Source organism: Panthera tigris, chromosome C1, assembly GCF_018350195.1.
Source record: "Panthera tigris isolate Pti1 chromosome C1, P.tigris_Pti1_mat1.1, whole genome shotgun sequence".
In the NCBI taxonomy this organism is placed as follows: Eukaryota; Metazoa; Chordata; class Mammalia; order Carnivora; family Felidae; genus Panthera; species Panthera tigris.
This window is the reverse complement of record NC_056667.1, coordinates 77,631,115-77,644,452: the sequence shown is the minus strand read 5'-3', so window position 1 is coordinate 77,644,452 and position 13,338 is coordinate 77,631,115. Positions and strand designations below refer to the sequence as shown.

The window sequence follows — 13,338 nt, the reverse complement described above, 5'->3', positions numbered from 1 at the left end:
ATAATAGCCACATGATGTTATTATTCTTCCACCCATTTACTCATTAAACATTTAAGAATCAACTTAAACTTCTACAATAGGAATGTGGAAAACAAAAAAGAATTAGGTCTATTTATATTCTTGACAGTGTTTATAATAGTCTGGTAGAAGAGATAAACAGGTAAACAACTAGCAGTAAGAAGGCAGAATAAATGAAATAAGTGCTATAGTTGAAGTATGAGTAAAGTGCTTTAAAAAAACGGATTGCTTAGAGATCAAAAGTGGCATTTGGATTATTAATTTATATTTTGTATTATAAGTATCAGGCAGCCTAAGATACTCATTTTTGGTGATCAGCACATTCTTTTCTTTCAGCCAGATGTATATGGAAAACCAAATATTAAGTAAGATAATAGTATTTGGGTGCATAGAATCAGAATAGGGGGAGACTTAAATGGCTTTACTGGCCGTTATCATCCAGCTATAATTATCTGAGAAATCATTCTCAACATAGGAAAAGGATCTTTTTGGGATCAGGAACAACTTTTTCCTGGGACACAGTATTGAAAACACTGCTAAATTTTGTATCTTTGTACTTGCCCTGTTATGCAAGAAAAGACCATCTTCTTTCCAGGAACACACTCTTTCTTCATTTACAGTACTGTTTATTTATGTGGAAGTTTTTTTTGTTGATATCACAAACTAGTTATGCTGGTCTCTGATTATAACCAGGGCACCTTGATGGTGTTTAGGACATTACTAAAACTTTTAAATCATGCATAGTAGTTCAAAGGGCTTATTCCTTTTTTATATAAAAAATTCTTTTTTTTAAAAATTAGGACATTTAATTTAATACATTTTTTTGGATATGTGTTTATAGTACCTTTGTAGCCCCAAATAGAGTAAATGTAATATTTTCTTTAACTCCTTGATGTTTCCCAATTGTGTTTTCGAGGATAATCTTTGAGAGTGTTTTACTTAGAGCTAATAATAATAAAATTAATAATAGTTAATATTTATTAAGCATTTACCATGTGCCAGGTGCTGTCTAAAATGCCTGACATCTGTTAACTCATTTAGCCTCCCAGAATCCCATAGGGTACTATTAAATTCAGTTTGTAGATAAGGAAACATGTGACATCCAGTGTTCAGACCTGTGTAGCTTGGTTTCAGAGCTCTTAACCATTCTCCACTTAGCACTGCGTAGCACTTGTAAGGAAGTTTTAGGGGATACAGAGGGCTAATTGATTGTGGGATTGAGAAAGGTAACAAAAATGACTGGATTTCTAGCCTCTGGGAGGATAACATATTATATCCTGAATAGAAAAGGGCAACTTAAGAAGAGGAGAGAATTTCTTGAAGGGGTGCAAGTAAATTTATTTTGGAAATGTTAAGTTTAAGATGTAGCAGGCAGTTGAAAAGTAATGTTTGGAGCTCAGTCAAGAAACAGGAGATTAAAATCCTGATTTATGCATCACTATTAGAAATTAATTGTAATATTTTTGAGCATAGTCTTTTTCTTAAATTTTTTTTTAAAGTTTATTTATTTTGAGAGAGACAGGGACAGCACAAGTGGGAGAGGGGTAGAGAAAGAGGAACACTGAGAATTCCAGGCAGGCTCTGCACTGTCAGCACGGAGACTGGTGCAGGGCTCGAATTCAGGAAACTGTGAGATCATGACCTGAGCCAAAACCAAGAGTCAGATGCTTAACTGACTGAGCCACCCAGGCTCCCCCACAAAAAAAATTTTTTTAAGACTATTAAGACTCACTATTTTGAGGGAGGGAGAGTTCCTGGTGGCTCAGTCAGTTAAGTGTCTGACTTCAGCTCAGGTCATGATCTCGTGGTTCATGGGTTTGAGCCCTGCATCGGGCTCTGCGCTGACAGCTCATAGCCTAGAGCCTCCTTCAGATTTGGTGTCTCCCTCTTTCTCTGCCCCTCCTTTGCTCGTGTTGTCTCTCTCTCAAAAATAAACATTAATTTTTTTTTAATTCGCCCACCCATTTTTAGAGAGAGAGAGAGAGAGAGCACACATGTGCATGTGGGGGGGAGGGGCAGAGAGAGAGAGAATCCCAAGCAGGCTCCTCACTGTCAGTGCAAAGCTGATCTCAGGGCCCAAACTCACAATGAGATCATGACCTGAGCCGAAAGCAAGAAGAATCAGGCGATTAACTCACTGAGCCACCCAGATACCCTTTAATAGTCTTAATAGCTTGAAAATCACCTTTGTAATGTGTGGTCTGCTAAATCCAAGGGTTCAGACATTGATAAGACAAGTGTTTCTTGTTTTGTTCTGTTTTGTTTTATTGAGAGAGAAAAGTTGGGGAAAGGACAGAGGGGGAGAAAGAATCTTAAGCAGCCTCCATGCCCAGCTGGGAGATGCTGTGGGGTTTGATCTTAAAACAGTGAGATTATGACCTGAGCTGAAATTAAGAGTCGCATGCTTAACTGACTGAGCCACCCAGGTGCCCCAGTAAGACAGGGTTTCAAACTGACTGCAACTTAATTTTCTTGCCAGGTGATGCAATTAGGATTGATCAAAATTGACTATTAATCTGCTTTGTGTAAATGTTTAAAAAAAAAGTATATGAATACTTTGTCCTATAGTACAGGGCTTCTCAACATTTATACTGTAGATATTTTGTAGCACCCTCCCACTCTCTCCCCTCCCCCCCATTCCATAATGACAATCAAAAATGTCTCTAGATACTGCCAAATGTCCCCGGCAGATATGAAACAAAATAGCCCCCATTGAAAACCAGTGATATAGTGGGAAACACATGGGCTTTGGACCTGGACAGACATATGCACATCTTGGTTTGCCACAATTTAGATGTTAGATATTGGGCATGGCAGTAATCTCTAAACTTTGGCATTCTTATCTGTCATTTGGGGATAATAATCTTATTCTGTAGGTAGTTAGTATTAAATTAAAAAAGATGTAGTTTATGGATAGTATTTATTTTCCTTCCTCATAACCATTCACTATTTATATAGGAACTAGATACCTTGCAGCTGAGATGATGTTTATAAAACATTTTATCAAAATTATTTTTTTTCAGTTCAGATATGTAACATCTTACTCAAAACTGAAATTTCCTTGATAATTATTCCCAGAGAATCACTTACAGGGTAGAGGTAGACCAATGGAAAGGGAAAGAAGTACATAGTTGGAAAAGTAGAAGTCTCACAGGAACCAGTTAAGTTTTAAAAAGCGAGTATAGTCATGGTAAGTAATGGTGGAATAAGTATTTAGTAACTTGGGAAAAAATAGGTTTATAATATGTTTCTGATTCAAGATCTGAATATTAAGTTTAGCCACAACAAAAAAATGGAAGAAAACAGAATATCAAATCTTTGGAGGGAGGATAATTTGTTACACCAAAAGGTAATAGATATCACTCGCCTGTATTTATGGAACACCTATTTTGTAACAGGCCCTTGTCTAGATGCTAGGAATAGATAGCAGTAAACAAAAATCAGTGCCCGTATAGATGTTAAATTCTAATGAAGACAGGTATCTACACTATAAATTATATAGTGTGTTAGAAACTGATAAATACTATAGAAAAAAGTAAAGCATGACTGGGGAATGGACCATGCTAGGTGAAATTACAGAGATTTGAAGGAAGGAGGGGTATAAAATATGGAGCTATCTGTGAGAAGAGTGTGCCAGCCAGGAGTAACTAGTATGAAAAGAATATTCTGAGAGATCAGCTGAAATCTTTCCTGTTCAGTAAAAAGGATGATTGTTTTGCTGTTTGTTTAAAAAAAATCAATTTAAGTCTTCATTTTATGCCACGTTTTTAGCATAAATCTTATTGAATAAAAAGAAAGGGGGAATGTATATATATTTAATTTTAAATGAATGTTTATGAATCTCTAAAGGAGGAAATCCATTTTAGACCTAAAAGACCGAGGCAAAAAGTATATTTTGCTATATAAAAAATAAGGACAGTCAAAAAACCAAATAATTATTTTTCGTAAATATAAGAAGGGAATATTAACATGTAGGAAGCTCATGCAGACTGATAAAGACAAACACTGAAATGTCCAATTGATAAATGAGCAAAAAGGTAAAAAATATTTCCTCTTTTGTAAGCTATTTGTTCACGTACCCTAACATATTCTGTTGCTAGTTCTCTAGGACATGTTAAGTCTTAGGTACCTTTACACATTGCTGTTTCAGAGCCTTGAATGTGTTCCCCAGCTACCTATGCCTGACAGACTTACCTAATAAGCCTTAACTTAGCCATTGCCTCTTCTGGGAAGAGGCCTTCCCTAGATGGAAAGGACTCTTCTCTTGCTATACCTTATCCTCTACCTTTATCTTAAGAGAGTGGGGTCATGGAGGAGGTATTGTACTTAATTGTCTTCCTCCCAAATGTGTGGGTTTGTTTTATTTTTGAGTGAACCTAGAATGTAATTCTGTGATGGTAGAGATCTTATCTAATACGTTCTTGTTTTATTTCTAGCACCAGAATATTTTAGGGACTTGACATATAGTAGTATATTCTTGATAAAATACTGATGAGTTGAAGTAAAATCAAGCCAGAGAAGTGGAGTACATTGTTGATAGTTCTGAAAATAGTAGTTGTGATAGTGAATGTGAATCACTAATTAAAAAGATAAACATTTATTTATATGATAAGCACTCTGGAATATCTTGAAAACAAAAAGCAACTTGCTTTCAAAGCAAGTTGCTTTGAAAAGAAGCAACTTTTGGGGCGCCTGGGTGGCTCAGTCGGTTAAGTGTCTGACTTTGGCTCAGGTCATGATCTCACGGTTCGTGAGTTCGAGCCCCATGTCAGGCTCTGTGCTGACAGCTCAGAGCCTGGAGCCTGCTTCAGATTCTGTGTCTCGCTCTCTCTCTGCCCCTCCCCCGCTCACACTCTGTCTCTCTCTCTCTCTCTTTCTCACAAATGAACATTAAAAAATTTAAAAAAGAAAGAAAGAAAATAGAAGCAACTTTTATGTAGGAGAAAAATTAACTGAGGTGGCATCCCCTTCTTTTACATAAGTTACATAATTATAACATGTTTGCATATTTTCCAAGGAACTTTATTTAAAAGGTTCATGAGCATTGGGTGGATTTCTTTATGAATTAGGAGAGCAAAATTCTCCGTGAAAATTAAGTATTTGCTTATATTAAATAAATTAACTCTCTTGTTAGAAATAGAAGACCTATTTCAATCATGAACTTGCCTGATTTAAAGTAAATGCCCATTCACATTTCCTCAGTGAAAGTATTAAAAAAAACTATTTTAAAATGTTGTATTTGCTAGCAGCGAACCCTAAGAAGTCCCTGGTGAAATACTGTAGACTTCATTTGTCTCATCTTAGCTCTTCAGAGGGAATTCTCAGCTCCTTCAAGATCAGAAAGCTCAGTGTAAGAGTCCTATAGATGGCAGTATTTGCTTTACTCTGAAAATGTTTTTACAGGTCATCATCAATAATATGGGCTGGAATCTTGTTGGTCCTGTTGTTCGATGTCTTTTGTGGAATAAGGAAGATGAGAAAAGAAAACATTATTTTCTGATGCTTGATTTATTGGTAAAGGTAAGTTAACAAAATTAGGTTCTCTTTGTCACAATAGCCAGCAGTATTTTGTAATTCCCTTTAATGTTTAATGCTTATTTGGGGTGACAAAGCTTTTAATGAAAATATAGGAGGGGACTCTTTGGAGAAAAGGCCCAGTCTTATTGATTGGATGAGCAAATCCATTTCCGTTTTTCCAAATTTCTGGGTAGAATTATCTAACCTCATCTCAGACCCACTGATTCAGAATCTCGAAGAAGATACCTAAAAATTCTATTTTTAATAAGTAGCTTATTGTATAGATATGGAATTCAAGGTTTAGAGAGGCAATTCAAGGCTACACTGTTCTTTTAGCAACATTGCAACTAGCAAATGCCAATGCTCTTTTCTCTGTGGTATGTTCTCTAAAAGGATATAAAAAACCTAGAATGCAAGTGATAACGGTGGACATGGTAATAGGATGCAGATTAGTTGTGACCAACAACCTTAGAGACCCTTGGGGAAAGGTTATTAGAGTTAAAAGTAAAAAATGATGGTAAAGAAAGATAAATTCTAAGGAAAAGGACGTTGTAAGAGTCTACTTAGAGATCACTGCAAATAAAAATATATACAGTACTTGGAAAGAGGAAACCCCATCTAGATAGTAGTTATTAACAATGAGGACTTTAAAAAAAAAAAAGGCAAGTGAGGTGATTATGGCTAGTCAGAAGACAATGCACAGTTTCATCTGTTCAGGAAGGACAAAAAAGACTGCACTCAGAAATACCCTGGCAGGGTGAGATAGAAAGGCCCCACTTGCTGGAAGCCTGAGAAACTACTATAGCATCCTTCAGAGTAGACGGGCAAAGCTCAAAAGAAACTGAAGTCTGGTAATCAAGTTCTTCCTTCTCCCTGTTTTTCTGACTTCTCCTTTAGCGAGGAATTTAAGTCTCCAAAAGGTAGTTGTCTATTAAGAGACTCATTCTTGCTTCTTTTTAGTTTTATAGTGATTTGACAGTCAGATTCTATGTTTTGCTCGTGTATTTTTTTAAGTTATATGAGGTGTTGTACTGTTAAGCAAAAATAATGGTATTTTCTCAGTATATGCTGCCTTTTAAAACTAGTAATCATGTGGCTTTAAATACAACTTGTATTAAACAGGTTCAATTGTGAATATTTTTATAGTTATGTAATCCAAAGGAATTATTGTTGGGTTTGCTTGAACTGATTGAAGAGCCCTCTGGAAAACAGATATCTCAGATAATTCTTCTTTTACTTCAGCCATTACAAACAGGTAATGAGTATTTTGATATCTAAGAGTTTCTTGTTTTATCTGTGTTAAGTTCTTGATACTACTGTAAAATGTCAGTACTATATCAAAGTAAAATTTATGACTCATTATTGAGTACTCTGCTTAAACTAGCAATAGCAGTGCCCGTTTGAATCCTGCTGCCTATAGAAAGATGACAATACCGGCACAGACAGTACCCAGAATAGATTTTGTTGAATGTCATGCTATTTTCAGGGACTGTGTTGTAATCTGTAGCTTTTTGCCTAATCTTCCTATCTGCAACTTGTATCTAGAAATTTCCCTGTAAACATATTTAAAGGATTGCCTCTATGATGTCTGCAGTACTCATTCTGTTAGCATTGTGATAGGTTGTGTATCTTGGTTAAAAACCGTATCACGCGGGGCATTGCTCATCCTCTGTCTTGGGAAGTTGAGGCTGGGAATAGCAAAGGTGCTGGTGAATGAAACAAGTGAAGAAAAGTCTTTATGGTTGAGTGCAGTAACATTATTGTTAAGCAATGGACCTTAGCATCCAGAGCAGACAGTATCCATGAGCTGAGACCACTTCTTCATTTTATGACTTACATATAGCTCAGAATCTGATAGAAGGACCCAGAGTCAGAAGTTAGAGTAAATCCATTTTAAATGAGAATAAAGCAGCTGTGTACCACTTGAAATACTCAAAATCTCCTAGAAAGGAAAATCTAATAATACTACCTGTCATTTTTACAGTGCTTTATATTTTGTAAATATATTTCTTTGTATTTCTTTCTCTTATTTGATACTTAGAATGACCAAAAAATGTGGAACGAAGTGTTTCTGCCTTAACCATGTAAACTCTTAGAAACATACTTAAACATGGCATCTATTGTAAGGTGCCATGATGGTAAGATGCTCCAATATTTCATACACCGCTAAGAAGGAAAAAAATAACTACCAATTAAGCTATGTTATCCTGATTTCAGAGTTGTTACAATATATTTGTTTTATTATTTAAATTTATTTAAATTCAAGTTGGTTAACATACAGTGTAGTATTGGTTTCAGGAGAAGAACCCAGTGATCATCGTTACAATATTTTTTTTTAAAAAGTGTGTTATAATTCTGTGTTTACTGGACTTGTCCCATGTTTAGCATACTTAATGGAGCTACCTCAAGTCACAACTTGGTCTCTGTTTTAGTGATTCAGAAACTTCGTAACAACAAGGCATATTCAGTTGGATTAGCGCTGTCCACTCTTTGGAGTCAGCTATCTCTCCTTCCTGTTCCATATTCAAAAGAACAAATACAAACAGATGACTATGGCCTTTGTCAGTGTTGCAAGGCCTTAATAGAATTCACTAAGCCTTTTGTGGAAGAAGTCATTAATGACAAAGAAAACTCAGTGGAAAGTGAAAATGAAAAGTTAAAGGATGAATTACTGAAATTGTAAGTATAATTTTTGGTAACATTTCACAATGGAATTAAGTAATTATAGCTCAGTTAATTTATGTTTCTTTGTTTTATTTTTTTGCCTTGGATGTAGATGTCTAATTTCAGATTTTGAATTTTAGAAGATTATGGGGTTCAGTGGTCCATGCCTCATTAAATGCCATGTTCTACATTTTTAAAAATTAAAAACCCAAATCCATTTGTTTAATTTACTTGATATTCTTCTTTGACTTGGCTTTACTCATCATAGCAAGTGAATAATAAAAGCGGGGGAAATAGGTGTAGCTAAAGAATCTGGTCTTTCTGTGGGGGAATTATGTTTTTGCTCTCCCTTTGAAAGCAACAGAAGCAGCACCAGACAGTTAAACATCCAACTTGACCACAAAAACGGGAAGAGTACCCAATAGCATTCAATCTGGGGGGCACTATAGACTAAACATGCACTGTTCAGTATGGCTATCAAGCACTTGACATATGGCTATTCCAAATTAAGATGTGCTCTAAGTATAAAATGCTCCCTGGATTTTGAAGACTTATTATAAAAAAATGCCAAAATACCTCAATAATTTTTATATTAACATATTCACATAGTAGTATTTCAGATACATTGAGTTAATAAGATAAATTAAAATTTCCCTTGTTTTTTTTTTTACATTTTATTTATTTTTAATAGAGACAGAGAGACAGAGCACAAGTGGGGCAGGGGCAGAGAGAGAGAGGGAGATACATAACCTGAAGCAGTCTCCAGGGTCTAGCTGTCAGCACAGAGCCCGATGTGGGGCTCGAACTCATAAACCATGAGATCATGACCTGAGCCGAAGTCGGACGCTTCACCAACTGAGCCACCCAGACGCTGCCCCCCCACCCCCTGTTTTTTTTTTAATGTGACTACTGGAAGATTTTAAATCATATATGGAGCTTGTATTGTATTTCTGTTGGACAGTGTTGGACTATTTAATTACATGGACCAATAATTTTATCTTTTAAATTTTGTAGACTAAAACTGTTAGCTTTCTATTTTTTCAGGTTAGGACATTAAAAAATTTTTTTTTACCATTTATAAAATGCATTATCTCATGAAACTAAAGATATTTAAACTAAAGAAGTAGGAGGGGCTTAATCATAGAATAAAATTTGGTTTTGTAAGTAAAACAAATACAGCTTTATGAAAAAAATTACATTGTCCCAATTTTTCTTTGACCTGATGAAATCTACGTCATGGAGAATAGCACTGATCCTCAAACAAACATTCAGTAATCATTGATACAGTCCAGACATGGAAGTCAGTCTTACCACATTGAGTCTAGCAAGGAGTTCTCATGCTTTCCCCAATACTGGTAAGAAAGATGTTACATCACCAGCTTTATAAGCCATTGAGTTATTGGTGCTTATGTTATTTTTCATGTAAAATTAACTTGGATATGTTTATAAAATTAGGTATTTTATACTTAGGAAATGCTGTGTTCACAGTAACCCATTTCTTACACCTTAGTTGTTTCAAAAGCTTGAAATGCCCTTTGCTGACAGCACAATTCTTTGAGCAATCTAAAGAAGCTGGAAATGATCCTTTAAGATGTTTTGCATCTGAAATAATAGTAAGTACAGCTAATTTAATCTGCCATAAAATCTGCTATAATTTAAAATGTTGTCCTGCTATATTCTCATGTACTGCATGTGGTCATGTAAGTTGATACGTTATTAATTAGGCAATATGTATTTTTTGTAGAACACAGATAAAAAGATGGAAGATAAACATCAATAATATTATTTAGGTAATGAAATTAACACCTTCTAGACTTTGCTTTTATATTTATAAGTAAATTTATACATATGTGTAAATAATTTTTTAGAAGAGTCTATCTACATACCCTTTTGGAATGTACTTTATTTCTCTTAGCATATTATGAATATTTTTCCATTGTCTTTCCATTGTCCATAGTATTCCATGGTATGGACCTTGCATAATATCTTTGACCTGGGCCATCTAGCTCAACACTTAGGTTTTCTCCAGTTTTTCATTATTATAGAACAATTCCAGTTTTCTTTTGTTAACTGTTAAGTCTGTGGTAAGTATCCTTTTAACCAAATCTTTATATATTTCTTTAGTTGTTTTCTTAAAGTCAATTCCTAGAAGTAGAATTTCTGTGCCAAAGGATATCCTCAGTTTTAAGGGTCATGATAAATATTTTCAAAATACCTCCAGAAATAAGTAAATTTCATTTGAAAAGTAATTTGGCTTAATGTATCCAGTATTTTTAAGTGTGCTGAGATTCTTTATTAGGGAACTAATGTGAAATATGGAAAAATATGTACTTGAGATTGATAGTCATGAATTTCAGGTTAGAGCAGCCACTGTGGTTGTGGGTTTTCTTCAGCTATGTTCAGCTGTATGATGGTAGGTGCAACATAGGAAGAAAGTGGATTTAAATAGGTCAGGCTTTGAGAACTGTGGGAGTTCTACAAAGCAAGAGAGAGGAAATGGCATTGAGCATGTATGCAGGGAAGTGACTGTGACGCACAGTAGAATTTAAGCTGAGTAAAGAGGGAAGTTAGGATATACTAAATGTGAGAGACAGTGAATAGATGATGGGATCACTGGATTGTAGGTCCTGGTGTGACTGACAAGTTGTCAGAGCTAGGTTACTAAAGGGAATGACCTGAAAAGATTGGAGGTTAAAGAACAGGATGCTTGCAGTTACACTGTGGAAAAGTTAGTTATTAATAATGTCTGGGGTATGACCATGGAGTGAGTGTTCTTAGGAGAAGTAGAGGCTGAAATCATTGGACCAAAGTGAAGTACCTGAGATTCCAGGATATTAGAAGATCTTTGGTTGTACATTTAAGTTACACAGAATTATGATTAAGAATAATGTCAGAAACCCAATTAATGGTGTGACCTTGGGGGTAGATCTAATACAGTCATATGAAATAAGTTTCAAAGGGGTTGAAGAGAGGGGTTTTAGAGAGGAAGGGGGAGAATGGCCTAGAAATAGCAAGGAGAACAGGTATTTTACTTCCAGGCTTGATATAGTGGATATGGGTGAAAAAATAACAACCTGTGAGAGGTTTTCAGACAAAGTAGTTGTTGTCAGAGGAGTCAGGTTACCTTTAGAGCAAAAGAGGTAAGAGACCATTTCAAGAAGAATGAATTTTGCTGATAACTGTAAGTTCCACAGGCCATACCTGAAGGGTATCTGAAATCTGAGAAGAGGTAGGAGAAGGGTTTCGAAGAGGAGATGTCAGAAATGTAGGGGAACTAGATTCTGAGGAGAGATGATATGAATAGGGTTATGTAGTTAATGGAATTAATGCTGATGGTCAAGATAGTAGGGAAGAGGCTAAGAGTGACATAGAAGGAGAGAAAGGGAGGAGTTTTCCAAGGAGTACATAGCCGACCATAACAGGGCCTCTTCACTGTTGGCAATATTAGAGTACAGTATAATCCAGTGGATATTGTATAAAAATTACCATATATGATATATGTACCCTATTTTGAGAAAATAGCTATGAAAGTTGGTGGCTGTTATAGGATTTTAAGCCTGGGAGTGATGTATTTGTTTTGGATTCATCACTTCAGTGGAGGTTGAATTTAACAGAAATAAGATTGAAAATAGGGAGATCCTTAGGTGTGTTTTGGGAATTAGGTGAGAAATAGTGGGATCCTGATTATAGAAATGGTAGAGATGAAGGGGAGAGGGCAAAATAAAAAAACTTCATAGTAGGTAAAATTGACAAAATTTGGTCATTAATTGGATTTAGAAAAATGGTTAAAACGTTGATTCATAAGTTTTGTGCTTGGGGAACTGGGCAGATGAAAGTGCCAGTAGCTGAGATAGAGAATACAGAACAAAGAACAAGGTGTTTTGTGCTTAAAAAAATTTTTTTTATTAAGGTAATTTAAAAACATTCAGAAAAGTGGAAAGAACAATATAATGTACCCCTGGTATACCCATTACCCAGCTTTAACAATTTTTGACATTTTGCCAATCTTGTTTTATCTACCCTCCTTTGTTTTCCCTACTATGGTATTTTATAGCAAGTCGTAGATCTATCATTTCTTCCATAAGTCTTTTAACTATGCTTCTTTAACTACTGAGGACTTATAAAAACACAACCACAATCCATTATGACATCTAGCAAGATTAGCAGTAAATTTCTTAATATATAGCCAGTTCCCAGAGAGCAGGTTTTTAAGGAATAAATTTTGAATAATGATCAAACTTTGATGAGATCACCTAAAGAGGTAGGTCATTGTGAGAAAAGAAAAGGGTTTAGGACTGAACCCTACAGAGTACCAACACTTAAGATAAGTCCACCAAAGAGACCAAGGAAGAAGGGTCACAGAGGTTGTACAAGTATCACAGAAACTGGGGTAGTAGAGTTTCAGGAAGAAAGAAGTGATTGGTAGTGTTAAATGCAGCAGAGAGAGCCTGTAAAGTAACAGCTGAAGGGCATCCATTGGATTTAGGAAGATGGCATTGATAATTTTAGCAAGAACAGTTTAAGTGGAGTGTTGGAGACAAAAAACAGTAGAGTGGATAAAGGGGTGCATGAAAAATGAGAAATAGGGGGGAGCTAGTATAAGGTGTTCTTCAAAAGAGGAAGGATAAGAAAGAAGAAGCAGTAGCTGGAAGACATGAACTTGGGGTAGGAAGGTAATAGGGGAGATAGGGAGGCTTGAGCATGTGTATTTATAGACTCGAAGGGATAGGAACCATTAGAGGGGGAAAAGAGAAGTATAATGGGATAAATGAAATAATGTGGCTCGAGAGCACACAGCTGGCCACAGGAGCAAGGACACCTGGAGGAGGTAAGAATGGGTATGTATGCAGTGAAATTTATAGCAGGAATGGAATATTACAATTGAAAGGAATCAAACCCACTGGCCTCAGATTTCTAGGTGAAGGAGATCTCTTAAGAATGAGGAGGTAGAAATGGGGGCTTCAAGGAACTGGTAAAGGTTTGGAATACTGAAGGGAAAAGAAAAGAGATGGTAGAAGACTATGAAAGCATTAGTTACTAGTCTGAGCACTCAGCTGTGATTGAAGACCACAACTATAGTGGTAACAGTCTGTATTTGTGTATGATTTTTTTCTTCAACAGTAGTCAATTGACTGGGTG

At 35.7% G+C, this 13,338-nt stretch overlaps 1 protein-coding gene across 1 annotated transcript in view; it reads left to right on the top strand.

Moving 5' to 3' along the window:
- GLMN (glomulin, FKBP associated protein) overlaps positions 1–13,338 on the top strand; it is a 34,899-nt gene that overhangs the window by 1,596 nt on the left and 19,965 nt on the right. Inside the window, exons 4-7 of the mRNA XM_042997877.1 lie at positions 5,422–5,538; positions 6,682–6,790; positions 7,968–8,214; positions 9,710–9,812. Of these exons, the coding sequence (XP_042853811.1) occupies positions 5,422–5,538; positions 6,682–6,790; positions 7,968–8,214; positions 9,710–9,812 (576 nt within the window). The remainder of the gene's footprint in view (positions 1–5,421; positions 5,539–6,681; positions 6,791–7,967; positions 8,215–9,709; positions 9,813–13,338) is intronic.